The sequence below is a fragment of the Micropterus salmoides genome, unplaced genomic scaffold, assembly GCF_014851395.1.
Source record: "Micropterus salmoides isolate LMB-PRFRI ecotype aquatic unplaced genomic scaffold, ASM1485139v1 Ms_hic_scaffold_10, whole genome shotgun sequence".
Lineage (NCBI taxonomy): Eukaryota > Metazoa > Chordata > Actinopteri > Centrarchiformes > Centrarchidae > Micropterus > Micropterus salmoides.
In genome coordinates this window covers 15,078,924-15,094,917 of record NW_024040041.1, presented here as the reverse complement: position 1 = coordinate 15,094,917, position 15,994 = coordinate 15,078,924, and the positions used below count along the sequence as shown (strand labels likewise).

General features: G+C 38.2%; 1 protein-coding gene across 1 annotated transcript in view; it reads right to left on the bottom strand.

The window, feature by feature from the left end:
- LOC119887769 overlaps positions 1-15,994 on the bottom strand; it is a 116,913-nt gene that overhangs the window by 69,236 nt on the left and 31,683 nt on the right. Inside the window, exon 2 of the mRNA XM_038698402.1 lies at positions 10,970-10,975. Coding sequence (XP_038554330.1) covers positions 10,970-10,975 — 6 coding nt within the window. The remainder of the gene's footprint in view (positions 1-10,969; positions 10,976-15,994) is intronic.

Genomic DNA, 15,994 nt, shown 5'->3' with positions numbered 1-15,994 from the left:
CGCCACAATAACCAGCCTAGTTCAAATGAACGAAATGACTCAAAAAAAGATTAGTTCATTTTATTGAATGAGATTTGAATGAACGAGTCTGTCAAAAGACTCGAATTTGCCATCACAAGTGTCTGTGAGTCCTACGGCTCAGGGTAGCTATCCCTAGGTGGCGTTGTGGGCGTGCCCTTTCAACATAGGCTATGTTTCTTAATTTTTGAATACATATTTTTAGTTACACCCTTTTAATTGATCTTTTATCACGAACGGACCACATGTCCGACAAGTATGCTTAATCAGGTTGTCGATGCAGATTAAGTGAAAGGGATTTAATGTAGACTATCATAAATTTGGTCCTGTGAGCTCATTATAAAGTATTTTTTGCAAAACTAACCATATCACCTCTAAATGCCCACTGCACATTCTGCTTACTACTTATTTCTGAAAATGCCAATGCTCATGGTCACATTTGATCACACAACCACAGTGGTCAAAAAGCCTTGTTGTCTTTGGAGGGTGGGGTGTCCACTCATAAAGTATCTACCTCTCTATTTCATTGGATGTCTATCAATTTCTGGAATTTGTCTGCAGGGAATGGAGAATTGCAAAAAATACATCCTCTATGTTAGGGACGTGGGCACTCATGAATGGTCACAGGTTTTCCTTTAATTGGTGTTGTCGGGGGATGGGAGAAGCAGGCAGCCAAACATTACACTACACGTATTGAACTACAGAGTGCCCGATGAGGAACGACAAAGGAATCTGGGTCCACACGCCCGTGGCACCCTTTCCAATTGCCAGAGTGGGAGTGGTTAGGTCTCAAGGGTTCAGTTTTGTTTTTGACTGGTATTTCTGTGATGTTCTATGGTGTTTCCTATTCTGTACATGACAAACATCCACCAGCATCCAACTCGACCACACTGATACCGCATAGTCTTAACAGATCAAAGCGAGTAGTAACACCACTGAGCTTCGCACCTGAGGGGAACGCCTGGTACAGAGTGCTGAATAGTTCTGTGCGCGCCACTTTAAGTTCTAGTTGCTATGCATACATGACCGGGAAGCTATGCTCTAGGCAGCTGCGTCTGCCTTACACCACCTGCGTGGAACGCTCACATGTAGTTTCTAAATTTAAACCTTTCCCACTCACCGACGCCTGCCAGACCCCGGCCAGACCCCGGCCAGGGCCTGGGACTGCATGCTCACATGCGGCTACAAAATCAACACGACCCTGTTAGAAACTTATGCTAGATGTCCACTTCCCCCAAATCCTTCAAACAGCACAGCAGCAAAATATGCACTATGACTATGAATTAAAATAGCTAATTCCAAGTGCCCCAAACCCAGATGTGGGTAATCCCCAGGAGTGTGTTCACGCACCTATGATTCTGTAGTAGCCAATAAAATTAGCTGTACACAGGTTGTCTTTACAAATCCTTTGTTATGCAAACATTGTTTGGCATTAACATCATATCACACCCTCACAGAAGAAAACGCTCTACCACAGAACACAGCTTACCTTTGCATGTACATATATGCCATTGTGGGGTTCCAAATGAATTTAAGGCAAGAAATCAGATTACAGCTGGGTTTGAATCAAGTATCTTGTCTCTGCTGATGTGGTTATACAATTTAACTGTCAAAGCTTGTGACTGTTAAATATTGAGATATTTGATTGTCCAAAAGACTAATGGAATTTTTTTTAAGGAATTAATTTACAATTAAAGACCAAACTCTTTATTATCAATTTCTTTCCGTGACAGGACCACTAGATTGGTAAGTAATGCATACACCTAGAAAAGCTTTTGTCTGATGGATCCAGGCAACAGTTTTTTCTCTCAGACACAGAAGAAGTCCTGCCAAGAAACATTTACACCTGTAGCTTTTCCCTGTTTTATCCCACAGGTTAATCTAGGAGACATTATAGATAACACGCTATGGGTCAGTTATGAATATGTGATACATGATGTTTGATAGCCAAGGTTCTCATCCAGGATGAGTACAAATACAAATATGTTTGATACCCTGCTTGTTCATAACTTAACAAGGGAGGATTTTTATGGCAGAAAATTGTGTCCTCTTACATTTAATCTTTTATGTATGTTCTTTATTAAATTATTATTATTACTATGGCTTAAATATGTATGTATTGTGTTTTTATCTTTAACCTTTCCTCTCCTAAACTCCTTATGTTAGTCTATCCACATTTACTAGGGTTTAGGTCAGAACTGTGAGATTGTTTTGGTGTTTTCCCCCTCTTTTTGTTCCTCCCCTCTCCCGGAATGTTCTTTCAAGGTTGAGAGAGGATCTCTTTTCCCCAAAACATAGAAACCTAAATGATGTAAATGATTATGCATCCCTTTGCTGGGGGCCAGAAGCCCGAAGCTGGTCTCTGGTCTCTGGACCAGCTGTATATGTGTTTTGGTACTTCTCTGTTTATTCTCTCTTGTTAAATAAATTCTTCAAAGACAACGGTTGGTTGTGACTCGATTCTTTGCTCAACCCCTCACAAGGAATATAATTTCCGCAACACTCTACAGCAGGGGTTTTCAAAGTCTGAGACTGCGGGCCTCCCCTCTGACAAAGCTTGGGAAACGCCACCCCCCCTCTGCACATCTTTAGTTTACTTGGTAAGTTTCGCTCAATTCCTCGATGCCTATGGGATCATGATTACATTATTTGTCCTAAGGCATTTATTAGCTTTTGACTCTGATAGGGGGAAAACAGTTCCCAAAAACGACTGTATCTCTGAACTCTGACTATTCTATGTGATCTCCTTTTGATAACTAATGCAATAAGTAATGTAATATTTCACTTCCATTCACAGAGCCTCACCTGAAACTGTCTGGAGCCCCCCTAGGGAGGCCTGCCTCACACTTTGAAAACCCTTGCTATATGTTAAGATAATATGAGCACATAGATATTGACCGAAATTGACAATGTAAAAAAACATTACAATTTTTTGCAGTTGTTCACCATAGAGAAAATAACGGTGTAGGAACCTGTTGAAAACTGTCAGCTATTTGCCCCTATTTCCAGGAAAAACGCCTAAAATAACATACCCAAAATGAATCAGGAATAACTTCTCGACCATTAGGCCTGGATGCATAATTCTCCTTTGAAAGGTCAGAAACTAAAGAAAATAAATCCATTATAATTTAACATATTTATTTTACCATTACAGACTAAATGGAGATGCAATAAAGAAAAATATATTTTCATCCTCGCCTGTATAGCTATATTTGTAATGCAATAAACAATCAAAACATTTATAAGACAATTGTAACTGTAAATTTGATGAAAATAAAACATTATCATATTATATCTTTAAAATATACCAGGCAAATATACCAGGCAGGTTTAAAGCCCCCCTCCAGCCAGTTTTAACTGCCGTTTTTTAGTTAATAGTCGGACGTAATACATTACCATGACAACCAAAAACTGACCGGCTGGAGTGTTCACTAACGATATGCTGTGTTAGCATCACTACACTGTAAAGTTTAGTACACTTTACTGTCTGGCAGGAGTAGCTATTACTTACCCATGATTAGTGTGAACTAGTGTGAGAGTATCAACTGTTAGCAATCATACAGTCGATGGCCCTGTCATGCACTGTACACGATAACTCCCACTACATTTTATGGTGCGCTTACTTTACCGTGGGGGTGGGGTGGTCTATTACTCTGTTGAACTGTATGTAAAGACTTCTGATACGATTGCCTCCGCCGATGCATTGGTAAAACGGCCGTCAGTAAAATGCACGTGGCAGACAGTAAATAAGATGGTGGCAGGTGAAAGTGCGACGCATTTTCTGTCATCTATCCTCCAAAAACTCACGCACAAATGACTAACACTAACAGCTAACTTTCTGCCATAATTATGTTGGCTAACTACACCTGGCTAACTAAAACTTAGTTAACTTAGTTAGCTAACTAAACTAGAAAGACAAACTGACAATCAGACACAGAGAGACATACCTACTGTAAGTTCTAAGTAAATTACATGATAAATTGGTCAGCTAGCTCACAATGATGTTTATCGGTTTGATGCTCTGACTTAACGAGGCGTGACGATGTGATAGTGCGCCTGCGTAAGCTTGAAGAATGACGTATGACTTATGGAATTACTATAGTCATACGTCACTACCCCGTTTTAACAACTAAGCAACTTTTGCAACTTTGAGTACAAAATTAAGATATTTGTCAAAAAATATTTGGCGAACTATATGGGTAATTAACATAACATTGTAAGGAAATGACTCGGAAAAATATGAAATATCAGAAATGTCAAAATACACTGGAGGGGGGGGGGGGGCTTTAAATGTTGACTTTTATTGGGAGTTATCTTTAAAAGACTATTTATGTCCATACAACCATGTTCCAAATAACATAACATTGAAAGTGTCACATTCTGCCTGTCAGCTTTGCTTAGTTTAGCTCTAGTGATTTTTTTGTTCTTTGATCAGTTCAGTATCTGTTAGGCCTGTATTGTCTGTTGTGTTTTGGGTTTCAAGTCCTTTCTGTTGTCCTGTGTCCAGTCTGCTAGTGTTGTTGGGAGCTCTGCCTGATTTATTGTCAGTTTGGTTATCATTGTGTTAATCTGTTCTGTTCAGTTATCTTAGTCTGTTGTTGAGGTTGTTTGTGTTGTTCTGTTATCTTGTCTGACTCCGGAGGTCTGTTTCAGAAAGTGGGTTTAATGAATGAGTAAGTTGAGCCCGAGATGAGGGAAATTCTGGGTTTTCGGTTTCAGAGCGAGATCAGATAAACTCTAGGTCTGTATCCCCGGCAACTTACTCTGTGAACCTAACCTCCTCAAGAGGAGGTTTACTTCAACTAACACTGAGTTTCTCTCTGACTCCTGCGGAGCCTGAAGCGGCTGTCTGACATTTCCTCATTCATAGCCTATACTGTTGATATCAAAGCACATATTGGAACACAATTACGTCTTAAAAAATCATGGTTAAATGTAAGTGAACAACGGTGTGGTTTTGTGCATTTTACATGGAATAAATTTGGAGCTACCCTAAATTCCTTTCTCCTCCCAGAGAAGAAGGGGAGGGGTCAAAGTTGCTTTCTCTAAGTGCTAGCCCGACCATAAAACTGGCACCTTTTTGATTCCGAAGCTGATAACGCGGGGCCTGACTGTTAAACTGACAAAGAGACACGCACCAGCCATTGGCATCTCCCTGAACAGCCTATCAAAACTGGCCCCCCACACACGTTTCCGTGGCAACTGACCTTATTCTTTGTTTTATTACCATATCAAAGGGATACTCCTTGTCTCACCCAAGTGTGACATTGTCCAGGACAGCTGAACTTTCAATGTAAAAGGACTGCAGTCTCCAAAGACTCAAAGCATTTACTTGAGTTAATTAAATCTTTAGTTACTTGATTACGTTTGCCTCTATTTGAGTAGTTATGTTAACTGTTGTTGCTATCTGTTGTTGATATTAGTGCTGAAAAGAAGTTACTTGTGCAGTGTTTTTATTTTCAGCAAGACACTCCTTCATCTAATGTAATCAATGCTTGTTCATAATACTTTCCTACAAAATTCCTCTAGAAATTATGACAAAGGAATGTTTTACTATACTCTTAATCGCCAGCTTGAATTTAAGGATGAATCAACAAATTCCCCGGTTACTAAGGAGAGACGATCTTTGATTTAATCCAAGCTTTCCTCATGTAACCTGAGCTCCCCCAAGTGGACGAAATAAGTATTACATGCCCTCGTCGGAAATGCCGTTAAATGTATAAATATCCTGACCAATAATGTGACAATTGTTTCCTGTTACCAAATGCCTAGAACAGTACAACCGTTCAACCATTGAGGTTCGATTGTGGAAAATGTTTGATTATAATACGTGCAAATATATTTCTTTTCTTTAGACATTAAGTTTAGAAAGGCAGTCCCTTGGGAAACCTGAGACGCCCCCTGGGGAACCACGCCCCAGGCAACAAAAGAGCGACACGCGACCTTGCACGCTCTTCTCTTCGCTGTTGGCTTTCTTCCACTCTGCTCGGCCCTCTGGACGCTTCGGCACGCGCAGCGTGCCTCGCCAGGCAACGCCCAGACTCGGCCAACGAAACAGGCCTTTTGTTGAAGCTACACACCTGAAGTGCTGCGACATCGATCTGCCTTCAGTTTGTTTTAATTTCTTTATTTCTTTTGTTTGTTAAAGTTATAAGTCCGTTACACTGGACTAATTCAGGAACGACTAAGTTCCATTTTAAGCCTTTTTCGTCGAGCCAACTTCACCGAGGTCAGACCAAGCCACGTGGTCTCGCCAGCTACAACGAAGGAAACCTGCAAACAGCCGAATTGCCAGACGGAGGAGACGTTTCAATCAGACACGGAGAACCCCGGAGAATCCCTAGCAAAAAGCCAGGATCGGCAGCTAGCGTGGGACCCGTGCAACAGGCCAAAAGCAGGCTGTCGACAAGCAGTAAGACTTAACACACGTATTGTGATCAGATGTCCATTTTAACTCCTAAATTATAGCATTAGTTTACTTTCAGTAGCTCTTCTATGCCGTATGAGTCAAATGCTTCCCACAATCGAACCTCCAGGCTCATTGTTCAGCAAATGTTTATGTTCCCTGTATCCAACCATCTTTTTATCACCTTAGTTAGAGAATAAATTCACTGTAATATAATCAAGAGCTGTGTGTGTTGCCTATTTCTAGTTCCTGCCAAGAGAATTGACCCTTTAGATATGAGACTGACTGACTGATTTAAGATAATTGAGCGATTATTAACTAACTGATCACTAGTAATAATTGTATAATTATTCAAAACTACCTAGAGGTCCGGAGACTCTAGGATTATAACAACTCCGGTGGTGCCCTTAACGAGGAAATTTTGATTTTATGAATATTAATTCATAATTGGGTATCAATTCTCATAAATTTATTAAAATGCATAACTAATAAATTTAGGTCTGCTACACTATTAATTTTTTTTTTTAACTAAACATGACGTTGAACATGAACGCTTTTATGATCAATCTGTCATGTATGGACAGAGAGTTCTCTTTGGACATTGTAAATTTATCCTCAGCCCAGAATAAAATCTATAAGCTACACTGTCCTTTATAGGCTAACACAGTGACTCTGTGGACATTAAGGCAGCTGTTAGGTTGGCAACAGTTGCACAAAAACACTTTTAAACTTACTGTTTAAACTGATCTGTATAAAACTGATGAATGAACTGTAACCTTTCATCTTGTAGTCGCACTGATTGAACATTCCTATCGTAGTTATCAACTGGATATGATGTGAATATTTCTAAATGAGGATGACTGTGGTGCAGCTGAAATAAATAAATGTAGTTTAAAAGTGAGTTTTTCATTATCTACTGATAGTCTGAATGTGTTTTGACAGCATTTCATAAAATATGAAATGGGCAAGATTTTATTAATGTAACATAGACGTCTAAAACTTCACAGTCAGTTTGAACCTAGACACATTTTCCACTGCAAAAAAATCATTAATAGGCATAGGCCTACTGAGTTGGACTGTTACTTTACAATCACAGGTCCTTGAGTAACCTAAACTATGTCTAATCTGTTCGATTAATATTTTCATTTAGTCCCGTCAGGTTACGGTTGAATAGGCCTGTAGCCTATTTAAAATGAATAACAAACTGTAGGAGAATCCCAGCACTTTATCATTCATTCAGGAAATTCCAGTCTGGTAAATGATGAATGCGCAACGCTGTATAAAATGTAATATTGTTAACGTATCGATCCTTCCTCCACTCCTGCGTTTTATAGCCAATCATGGTCCGCGTTGGCATGCATTCATATTTCTGGCTCCACCCGATTAAAACAGAGACTCTGCCTTTATTTACCCATTGCCATGGTGAATCGTAGTATTGGAGCTCCATTGATGATGCCGTTTTTTCATCCCCCACGCACGCGCTTCCAGAAGGTTCAATATAGTCAGAGTTGGACGAATTTTAAACACCTGTTCTGAAACCGGAAAATCTGAGTTTGACAGCTCAGAGTTCGTCAACCCAGAGTTCAAGCTTACACTCAGAGTTTGTTGAACCTGCTTTCTGAAATGGGGCCCAGTAATTCCTCTGCCTGCCTGTCTCTCTGTTTTCCCCTGCTGTCTCTCTGCCTTCCTGTCTTGTTAGTCATGAACCCTCTCGCCTGTGTTGCTCCCGCCTGCTCGTTAGTCCCTGGTGTATAAATGTTCCTCTGCTGCTTGGTCTGTTGGAGTTTGGATTCCTCAACTGCCTGTAAGCCCGATATCCTGCTCCGCTCCTGTGTCCTGCATTTGGGCTCTCATCTGCTTTGCACACACCTCAAACCCTGACAGAAAGATTGATAAACAGTGAATATTCACCAAAAGCACCCCCTGCTTTACAGGCGTGTAACTTCAGAAGGGAACATCCCACAGTAATGGCGGGGGGGCATCAATCGATCCGGATTGAGCAGACCTTTCAATTGATCTATCTGATCTACCTGATCTATCTACTGTGCTGTAGCTATTACAGGTTGCCACCAGACCGCAAAAAAGATTGTGTGTTCCAAAGCGGCACTTCTCCTGCTCAGCAGAAAAAGGCGAGAGAAGGCAGGCACAGCTCCCAGGTATTTCACAATAATCAAAATGGCGCCCAGTGATATTTATAGCAACAAATCAACAGATGTTTGGACATAAAAGGGCGAAATTGGCAAATTTAAGTCAGCAGATCGGGTGCTGCCCCCTGTACTGTCTACATTCTGTGATGGACTTTGGTGTTTTCCTGCGATGAGCAAGAATGTTGGGACAGCTTTCAGGATCAATATAACTTGGATGAGTTGGATAAAGAAATAAATGAGTTAATGGTTATTGTTTGTGGTTGTGTTTTACTGCTGATTTTATGTCATGTGCCATAGTGCCATAACAGTGGCAGAAAAATAATATCTTGTAATCCTCTCACATACATAGTGTTTTGTATTTCCAGTCACATTTCTTATCAATTTACTGCATCAAGACCAAGTGACAGAGTGAATCCTCCTAAAGCATTTTGCCACTAGATGGTAGTCTATACTCACGTTTCTGATTTCTATTGACCAGCTGGAACATAAACCAAAATCTCCCTCTTACACATTAACAACCTGAAATTAAAAATGTTATCAAATGTATTTGTTCATGATAGCTTGGTATTATTCTCAAGATATTCTCAGGATATATTTTTTTAGTTTTTTAGTTTAAAAGTCTTACATAATACACAGAGTGAAATATAGAAATGAATCAATTGCAGCACAATAACTATACAATAACTGCAAGCATGTGCACACATAGACATCAAAGGGGCTTGAGCACCTGTCCTTTTTCTTATACAAGAGAAAGTGCCCTTTTTTCTGGTGTGCAGCACACACAGACAGACAGCAGCAGCCCCTCCCAGCTTCTCTCCCAGTTGTGGTTGTCTTGGCTTGTGTGTAGCATAGACTGGAGGTGAGTGGTGATGAACAAAAGACTAAACTACCAGTGCCTCAGTTAATTAGCCAAAAGACAAACATAGTTAACTTGTGTCTTGCTAACAGGCATGACTCATGAGCTAGGCAACTATCTAATAAGTAAGCTAAAGTTTAGCTAAGGCAATATATCATGGTCATACAGGCTAATGTACTGTAGCCTACTTAATGGAGACATTGCAAGTGATTGTTTGCAGACATAAAAAATAACTAAAGCATATGACCTCAGAACTTCCCCAGTTAATGATTTACATCAAGAGGCTTTCCCCTGAATATTTAAATATGCAGATTAGCTTGTTTTGGCTTATTTAAAAGAAATCTTCAAATGCAAACAAACAGAGGGTAATAGGCTCAAACAAACTCCATCTAAATGTGTATTTTGTAAGTCTGTTTTCCATTAAAGTAAAAGAAGACATGGAAGCAAAATATACATACTTGAAAAAAGGGTCCAGTAACTTCATCATTTTGATCATGGGCTCCTCATCTAATAATTATCTATTCTATAAATTTGTATGCTGATATATCTTTACATGATATAGACAGCCCTCCCTCAAATGTGAAACAAAGTCCTTATCACGTGTGTGTGTGTAATAATAATGGCAATAATGATAATGTATTTGATCAATACATTAATGTAGTCAGGCAAGTCAGTATTCTGTTGCTTGGCTGTGTGAAGCTGAAGGGTATTTTTCATGTGAAAAAAAAGTATTTAAAAAATTCATTTTAATGACCCTTTCCTTGGTGTCATCATTAATTCTAAATATAAGAAGTGCCCTTTTTTCACTTGAGCCCCTCAAAATGTCTGTGCACGTCCCTGAATAACTGAATGCATTATACAATAACTAACAAACAAATAACTATAAAGAATGAAATAAATAAACACAAGTTTACATCCAATACAATCCAATACAAATTGGACAGTGATCATCAACTGGCGGCCCCCGGGCCATATCCGGCCCCCCAAAGCTTCCCATCCAGCCCGTAGAATGGCCAACGATGGAATTATTGCAATATTTATATAATTGCAGTATCAGAAGCTGTGCATCTGTAGTGAAATTCCCGGTTACTGCTAACGCAAACTGAACATTTAGGCCTACTGCTGCAGCTTCACATTAAAAATATTTAACTGTCGAAACACAAGTGTACTTATTTTCAGAAGTACAGCAAATGCAATGTTTTTGTGAGTGAGATTAGCGCTGACTGCTATAGTTTTAAAGAAATGCGTCTACAAAACAAGGTTATTTCGGTCATTTTCAACATTTTATGACAGCGGGCCAGTTTGAAATATTGCAGTGAGTAATGCAGGCTGCACACCTCCACCTTCTCAGCAAAGTAACGTTAACCGACTCTTTTCATGTTCGCTGTTTGCAGACTCGTCTTGTGCAGAATAAAGTCAGATCATGACTGCTCATATATATATGGAAAAAGACCAATCCCTAATAATAGTTTCTTTATCTGCCTCAGACTTCTGTGACCTGAAGAAGAAGAAGGCCAATTTACCCTCATTTGCTGTAACCACCAGTAACTAGGCCTACAGTTGTTACATGCACAATAATGTTGCAATTACATTAGTAAAAAATGGTTGGTCAGTATTTCTTGCCAAACAGAACTGCATCCTGCAGTTACATTTACAATTACAGATTTCAACCATCACTCCTCAATGAACAGCCTTCTCAGTGAATGTCTGAAAGCAATTTCTAATTAAGCAGGCTAAGAGTCTTTTCACAGCTATAATAAAAAACACTTATTTTTTGAAATTGAAAATTTTACACATTAGTAGCCTATGCTAATTAAACCTAAATAAAAAATAAATAATTTGAAAATCCGGCCCTCGCAGCGTCTGCTTAGAAAAATTCTGGCCTTTGATCAAAAGTAGTTGGGGACCCCTGCCCTAGTAGTACAAGCTGTGCAAAGCTCATTTCACATGTACATTGAAAGTATTGCTGTAGTTAAAATGGTTAAATTAAACAGCAAAATAGGGTATTTATATAATAATGGAATACATGATTAGATGATAACTGTGCTGACGAATTAGTGCATCATATGTAGAGCATTTTCTCTAAATCTTTCAATATGGTATTAACTGCTATTTTGTCATATATTGCTCTGCCGTATCTTCATTCATTTGTGTAAAATGCCCCCACCGTTAAGGTTTTGATCGTGTCTTTAGCCTGACAGTTGGGAGCTCCCCAGACATAACTAAAAGGAATTAGTCATGAGGCCAAACTCATCATACAAGAGCTCAAAGACTTCTAATTCTGCTGTGTTCTGCCATGATGCTGTAGATACCAACAAGATCACTAATATGAAACTATCCATTTCTATATCAGCCATGAACTGACAACTCTGTACAGAAAACAAACAACATACAGTAAGCACACATATAATTGTACTATATCTGGTATTTCTGCCTTGTTAAATCTGTACCAGTGTGGATGGTATTTTCTTTTCATGCCACATCATGATTCTACTTTCTTTCTTATTTTAATGTATTTTTAATCACTTTTAGGTTTAGGCGGACACAACAAGCATTGTGAAGGTCACTTTGGGCTCTGGGCAATTGTGACAATTTTTACAATCGATTAATGTAGTAAACAATTGAGTGGATTTTTCCATAATGAAAATAATCATTAGTTGCAGTCTGATGCAAAATAGTTTAACCTCAACAAATTACGACATCCTGCTTTTACGTTGATGGATTAGTAATAGTAAGATAAGAATAGTAAGAAGAAGTAATAATACATAATAGTAACAGTCACAGGGAACAGTTTTCTATCTGCTTTGAGTACTTTTACTTTTAACACTTTAAGTACATTTTCCTGATTATCCTTAACATCTGGGATGTTTGCCTTGTTTAGTCTCTACCCTGCATGTGTGTGCATAATTTATCTTGCTTCTTCATGGTATTTCACATTTGTGAAAATGCATACGATGACACTTTTCTGAAGAGTTTTTGTGTTGCCTTTGTCTTTGAGAATGTGTGCCTGCTGTACACATGTTAGCCACTTCCTGTCTGGATACATGCTGATATGCTAATAAATGCCGTGAAAGAGGAGTCTCACTCTCGAGGAACTTTATTTGTAGCTCTGACAGTTTCTACAAAGTTTCACTGATACAGGTGCGGTCCCAGAGGTGCAGAGAAAGAGGGAAGTGACTCTCTAAAGATGATATGTTTAGAAGCTCCAGGAAATTGAAAAACCTTCAGACTCTAACTGATAACAGATGTTTACAGTATTTTGACTTGATGTGGTGTTTTTTTAGATGTCACAGATGCTTTGTTTATAACAAGCACACCATCAATCATATTCATACTCCCTTTAATGTTTGTCTATCCAAATTACATCTAGTGTATTTGCAAGTATCATCTATTCAGTTAGTGATGAATTCAAAAAAGATCAACAGAATTACCAAACATGAAAAGCAAAGATTTATGGTCAAACTAAAAAATGCAAAACAACATATAGAATCTATTTCTACCATGCGTGTTATTTACATCAGTGACAAGTTAATGCTACACTTCACAAACAAATTTTAACATTTTAATAACACTATAATTGTAAGTAATCAATAACTTCTGTATCACAATGTGATAACAATCCAAACTTATTCATTTAAACAGTTAAGAATTGCAGTTGTATTTTTCATTGTTCTACAGAAATCCATTTTCAATGTTTTATTATTTTTATTGTTGTTAGTCATTAAATATGACGACCACTTTATTTAGTAGATGTTCAATAATGTCCAAGTTTTTAAAACTAGATCAGAAAAATACAAAATACAAACGAGAGTCTCTGCAAAAGTCGTCTTATGCTACCCATCCACATCATCCTTTATCTCTTCATCTGAAAAAAAAAAAATCAATGCAATTAGAACACTTGTCAAATACAGATTGTTAAACAGTGGTAAGGTTTGACTGATCACATCAATCTGGAGTTTCACCCAGCTGGAGAACTGAAGCCAATGATCTTTCATACAGTAGATAGTTGTGGCCAGCAGATTTTCTGAAGGCGACTGGTGTTCTTTCAAGAACATTTTTCAAGAACTTACATAAAAATGTTTATCTTCAGACACCAGGACCCTGTAACTACGTGTGATTTGTTATTTGAAGAAGGTATTTGTGATGTTTAATTCAATAAATTAATATACAAGCTAATATATTACTTTGTGCAGTGCAGCATTTTAAACGTGCTGGATGGCTGTGCCATTAAACTCTGTTCAGAAAAGAGTGAGAGAGTTACTTTTCATTAAACAAGTTACTTGTTTAATGAAATGTATGGGGTTGATTGTTCTTATGTAGTATGTATGATGCTTTGGCAATATTGTTGTTACACATTCATGCCAATAAAGCTAATTTGAATTGAATTGAATTGAATTGAGAGAGAGAGAAGAGGTACCGTTCACACCACTTTACTGTGTGATTGTCTCCATCAAAATCAACAAAAAAACCCTGTAATATCACATTATTTTACTTGACAGTGTTTGTTATGGCCAGATAGAGCAATTCTCCAGTCAGAAAGAATTATTTGATACCAGTTAATGTTTCAGATATTGCTGACGAACAATTACATATTTATAATTAAATCTGAATGTATTTATCATTATATATATATATATATATATATATATATATATACATATATATATATATATATATATATATATATATATATATATATATATATATATATATATATATATATATATATATATATATATACATATATTATATTATCATTATATCATGGTCTCCCTTTTCAGGATCATGTGCACTGCACAAACTGGACAAACCTGGAAAAGTTGGCAGTCTGTCACAAACACACAGAAAATCACTAACTCTTCTCCTGCACATTCTTGTCTGTGAAGATGTAAAGAATCTGTCGGCCCAAATTGTTTCTCATTAATTTGGCATTTTTATTGTTGATGCGACTGGGCTTTTTTTTATAACTTGTACCATACTCAATCAAACTGTATACTTATTTTCATAGAATATATAAATCCTGCATTATATGGAATGCAGTCTTTAGTCCTGAGTATAAGTGAAATGTAGAAATGCCCTGCATGTTTACCTTGACCAGGCTGAATATCATGCTATAGAAGAGAGAGGATATGAAGAGGAATATGAAGGAGGAGGTTGTGGACCACAGACTGCTGAACTCATCCTCTTCAATGGCATCCTCTATGCAGCTCAGAGCCAAACTCAGTTTTAAATCTGGAGGAGAATCTAAGAAGAGGAAGGTATAGGTGGTTAGATGATGTGTGTGCGTGCGTGTGTGTGTGTGAGTGTGTGTGTTAACAAAGAATTTCTTTATTAAGATAACACATTTTTAAGCACTATTAAAGAGAGAAAAAGACGTTCACCTTTTTCTCATAATAATAATACTCATAAGCTAGAATTGAGCATTATTCACTGTTTGATCACATCATGTGTGGACGTTTCTCCATATGAATATATAGTATGCTACTGTGACTTTGTGCTTTTCAGTGTGTTTAAAAAAAATTTAAGTCATTCATGAACATATAACAAGTGTCTCTATGCAGCATTTATTTGAAACAGTCAGTACACTTCTCAAGCTGTTAGACAATGTGACAAAGACAGAAACACAAAATGACGACAAACAAAACTATATTAACATGTTAACACCTATTTTTACAATCACAAAGACTGATGACATCACAGAGTGCACAGATTCACAGAGACAGAGCAACATGTTAGCACAAAATACCACATTTAAAGCTGGATCTACTATTTTCAACATTCAAGTGATTCACCATGGTCCTTAGACACTCCTTTGGGTTCCATGGCCTTATTTCTACCAGCAGGCCAGACGTTGCAGTTGAACATGTTGTGCTTGTCCCACTTTTCCTTGGTGGTGGTGTAAACACTTGTAACTAAGTAGCCTTGTTGGGTCTTCTGTGGGGGGAAGTTAATGCCATCCTTATAGTTGCTAGTTTTATTTCCAGAACCTTCTGACCAGGCGATGTAGTAATCCTGCAGCACAGGACCAGAGACCAGACACACCAGAGAGACCTCAGCTCCTTTGCTGATGTCCTCATCTGGGAGAACATGGACTGTCACTTTTGGCTCACTCCCATCTGAAAAATACACCAACAAGGTTCATATATATACTTTATGTTTGCTATTATGACATGTGTTGCTGCCTCCCCAGACTTACAGATTACTGTTCTACCAATCAGTCTCCATCACTCAGTAACATACCTCCTTTGTGGACAGTCAGATCTTGAATAACTGGAGTCATATCGTCTTTAATAGCAGAACAGCGCACTTTGTTGACACTCTGCCACTCAGACAGACTACGAGTTATCGTGCTGGTTTTGCTGTGCTGAACGCCGCTGGACGATGTTGATTCAGCAATGTTGTTGGTCACATCTTGTCCATCAGTTTGCCAAGTGATTTGAATTTCATTTACAATGGTTTCGTCCTGTCCAGTAATGATACACTCCAACTTTATTTTGTTGTTGCTGAAAATTTCTTTGGCACTGGGTTGGTTCAGTGTCACTGTGACAGGAGCTACATAAAATGATG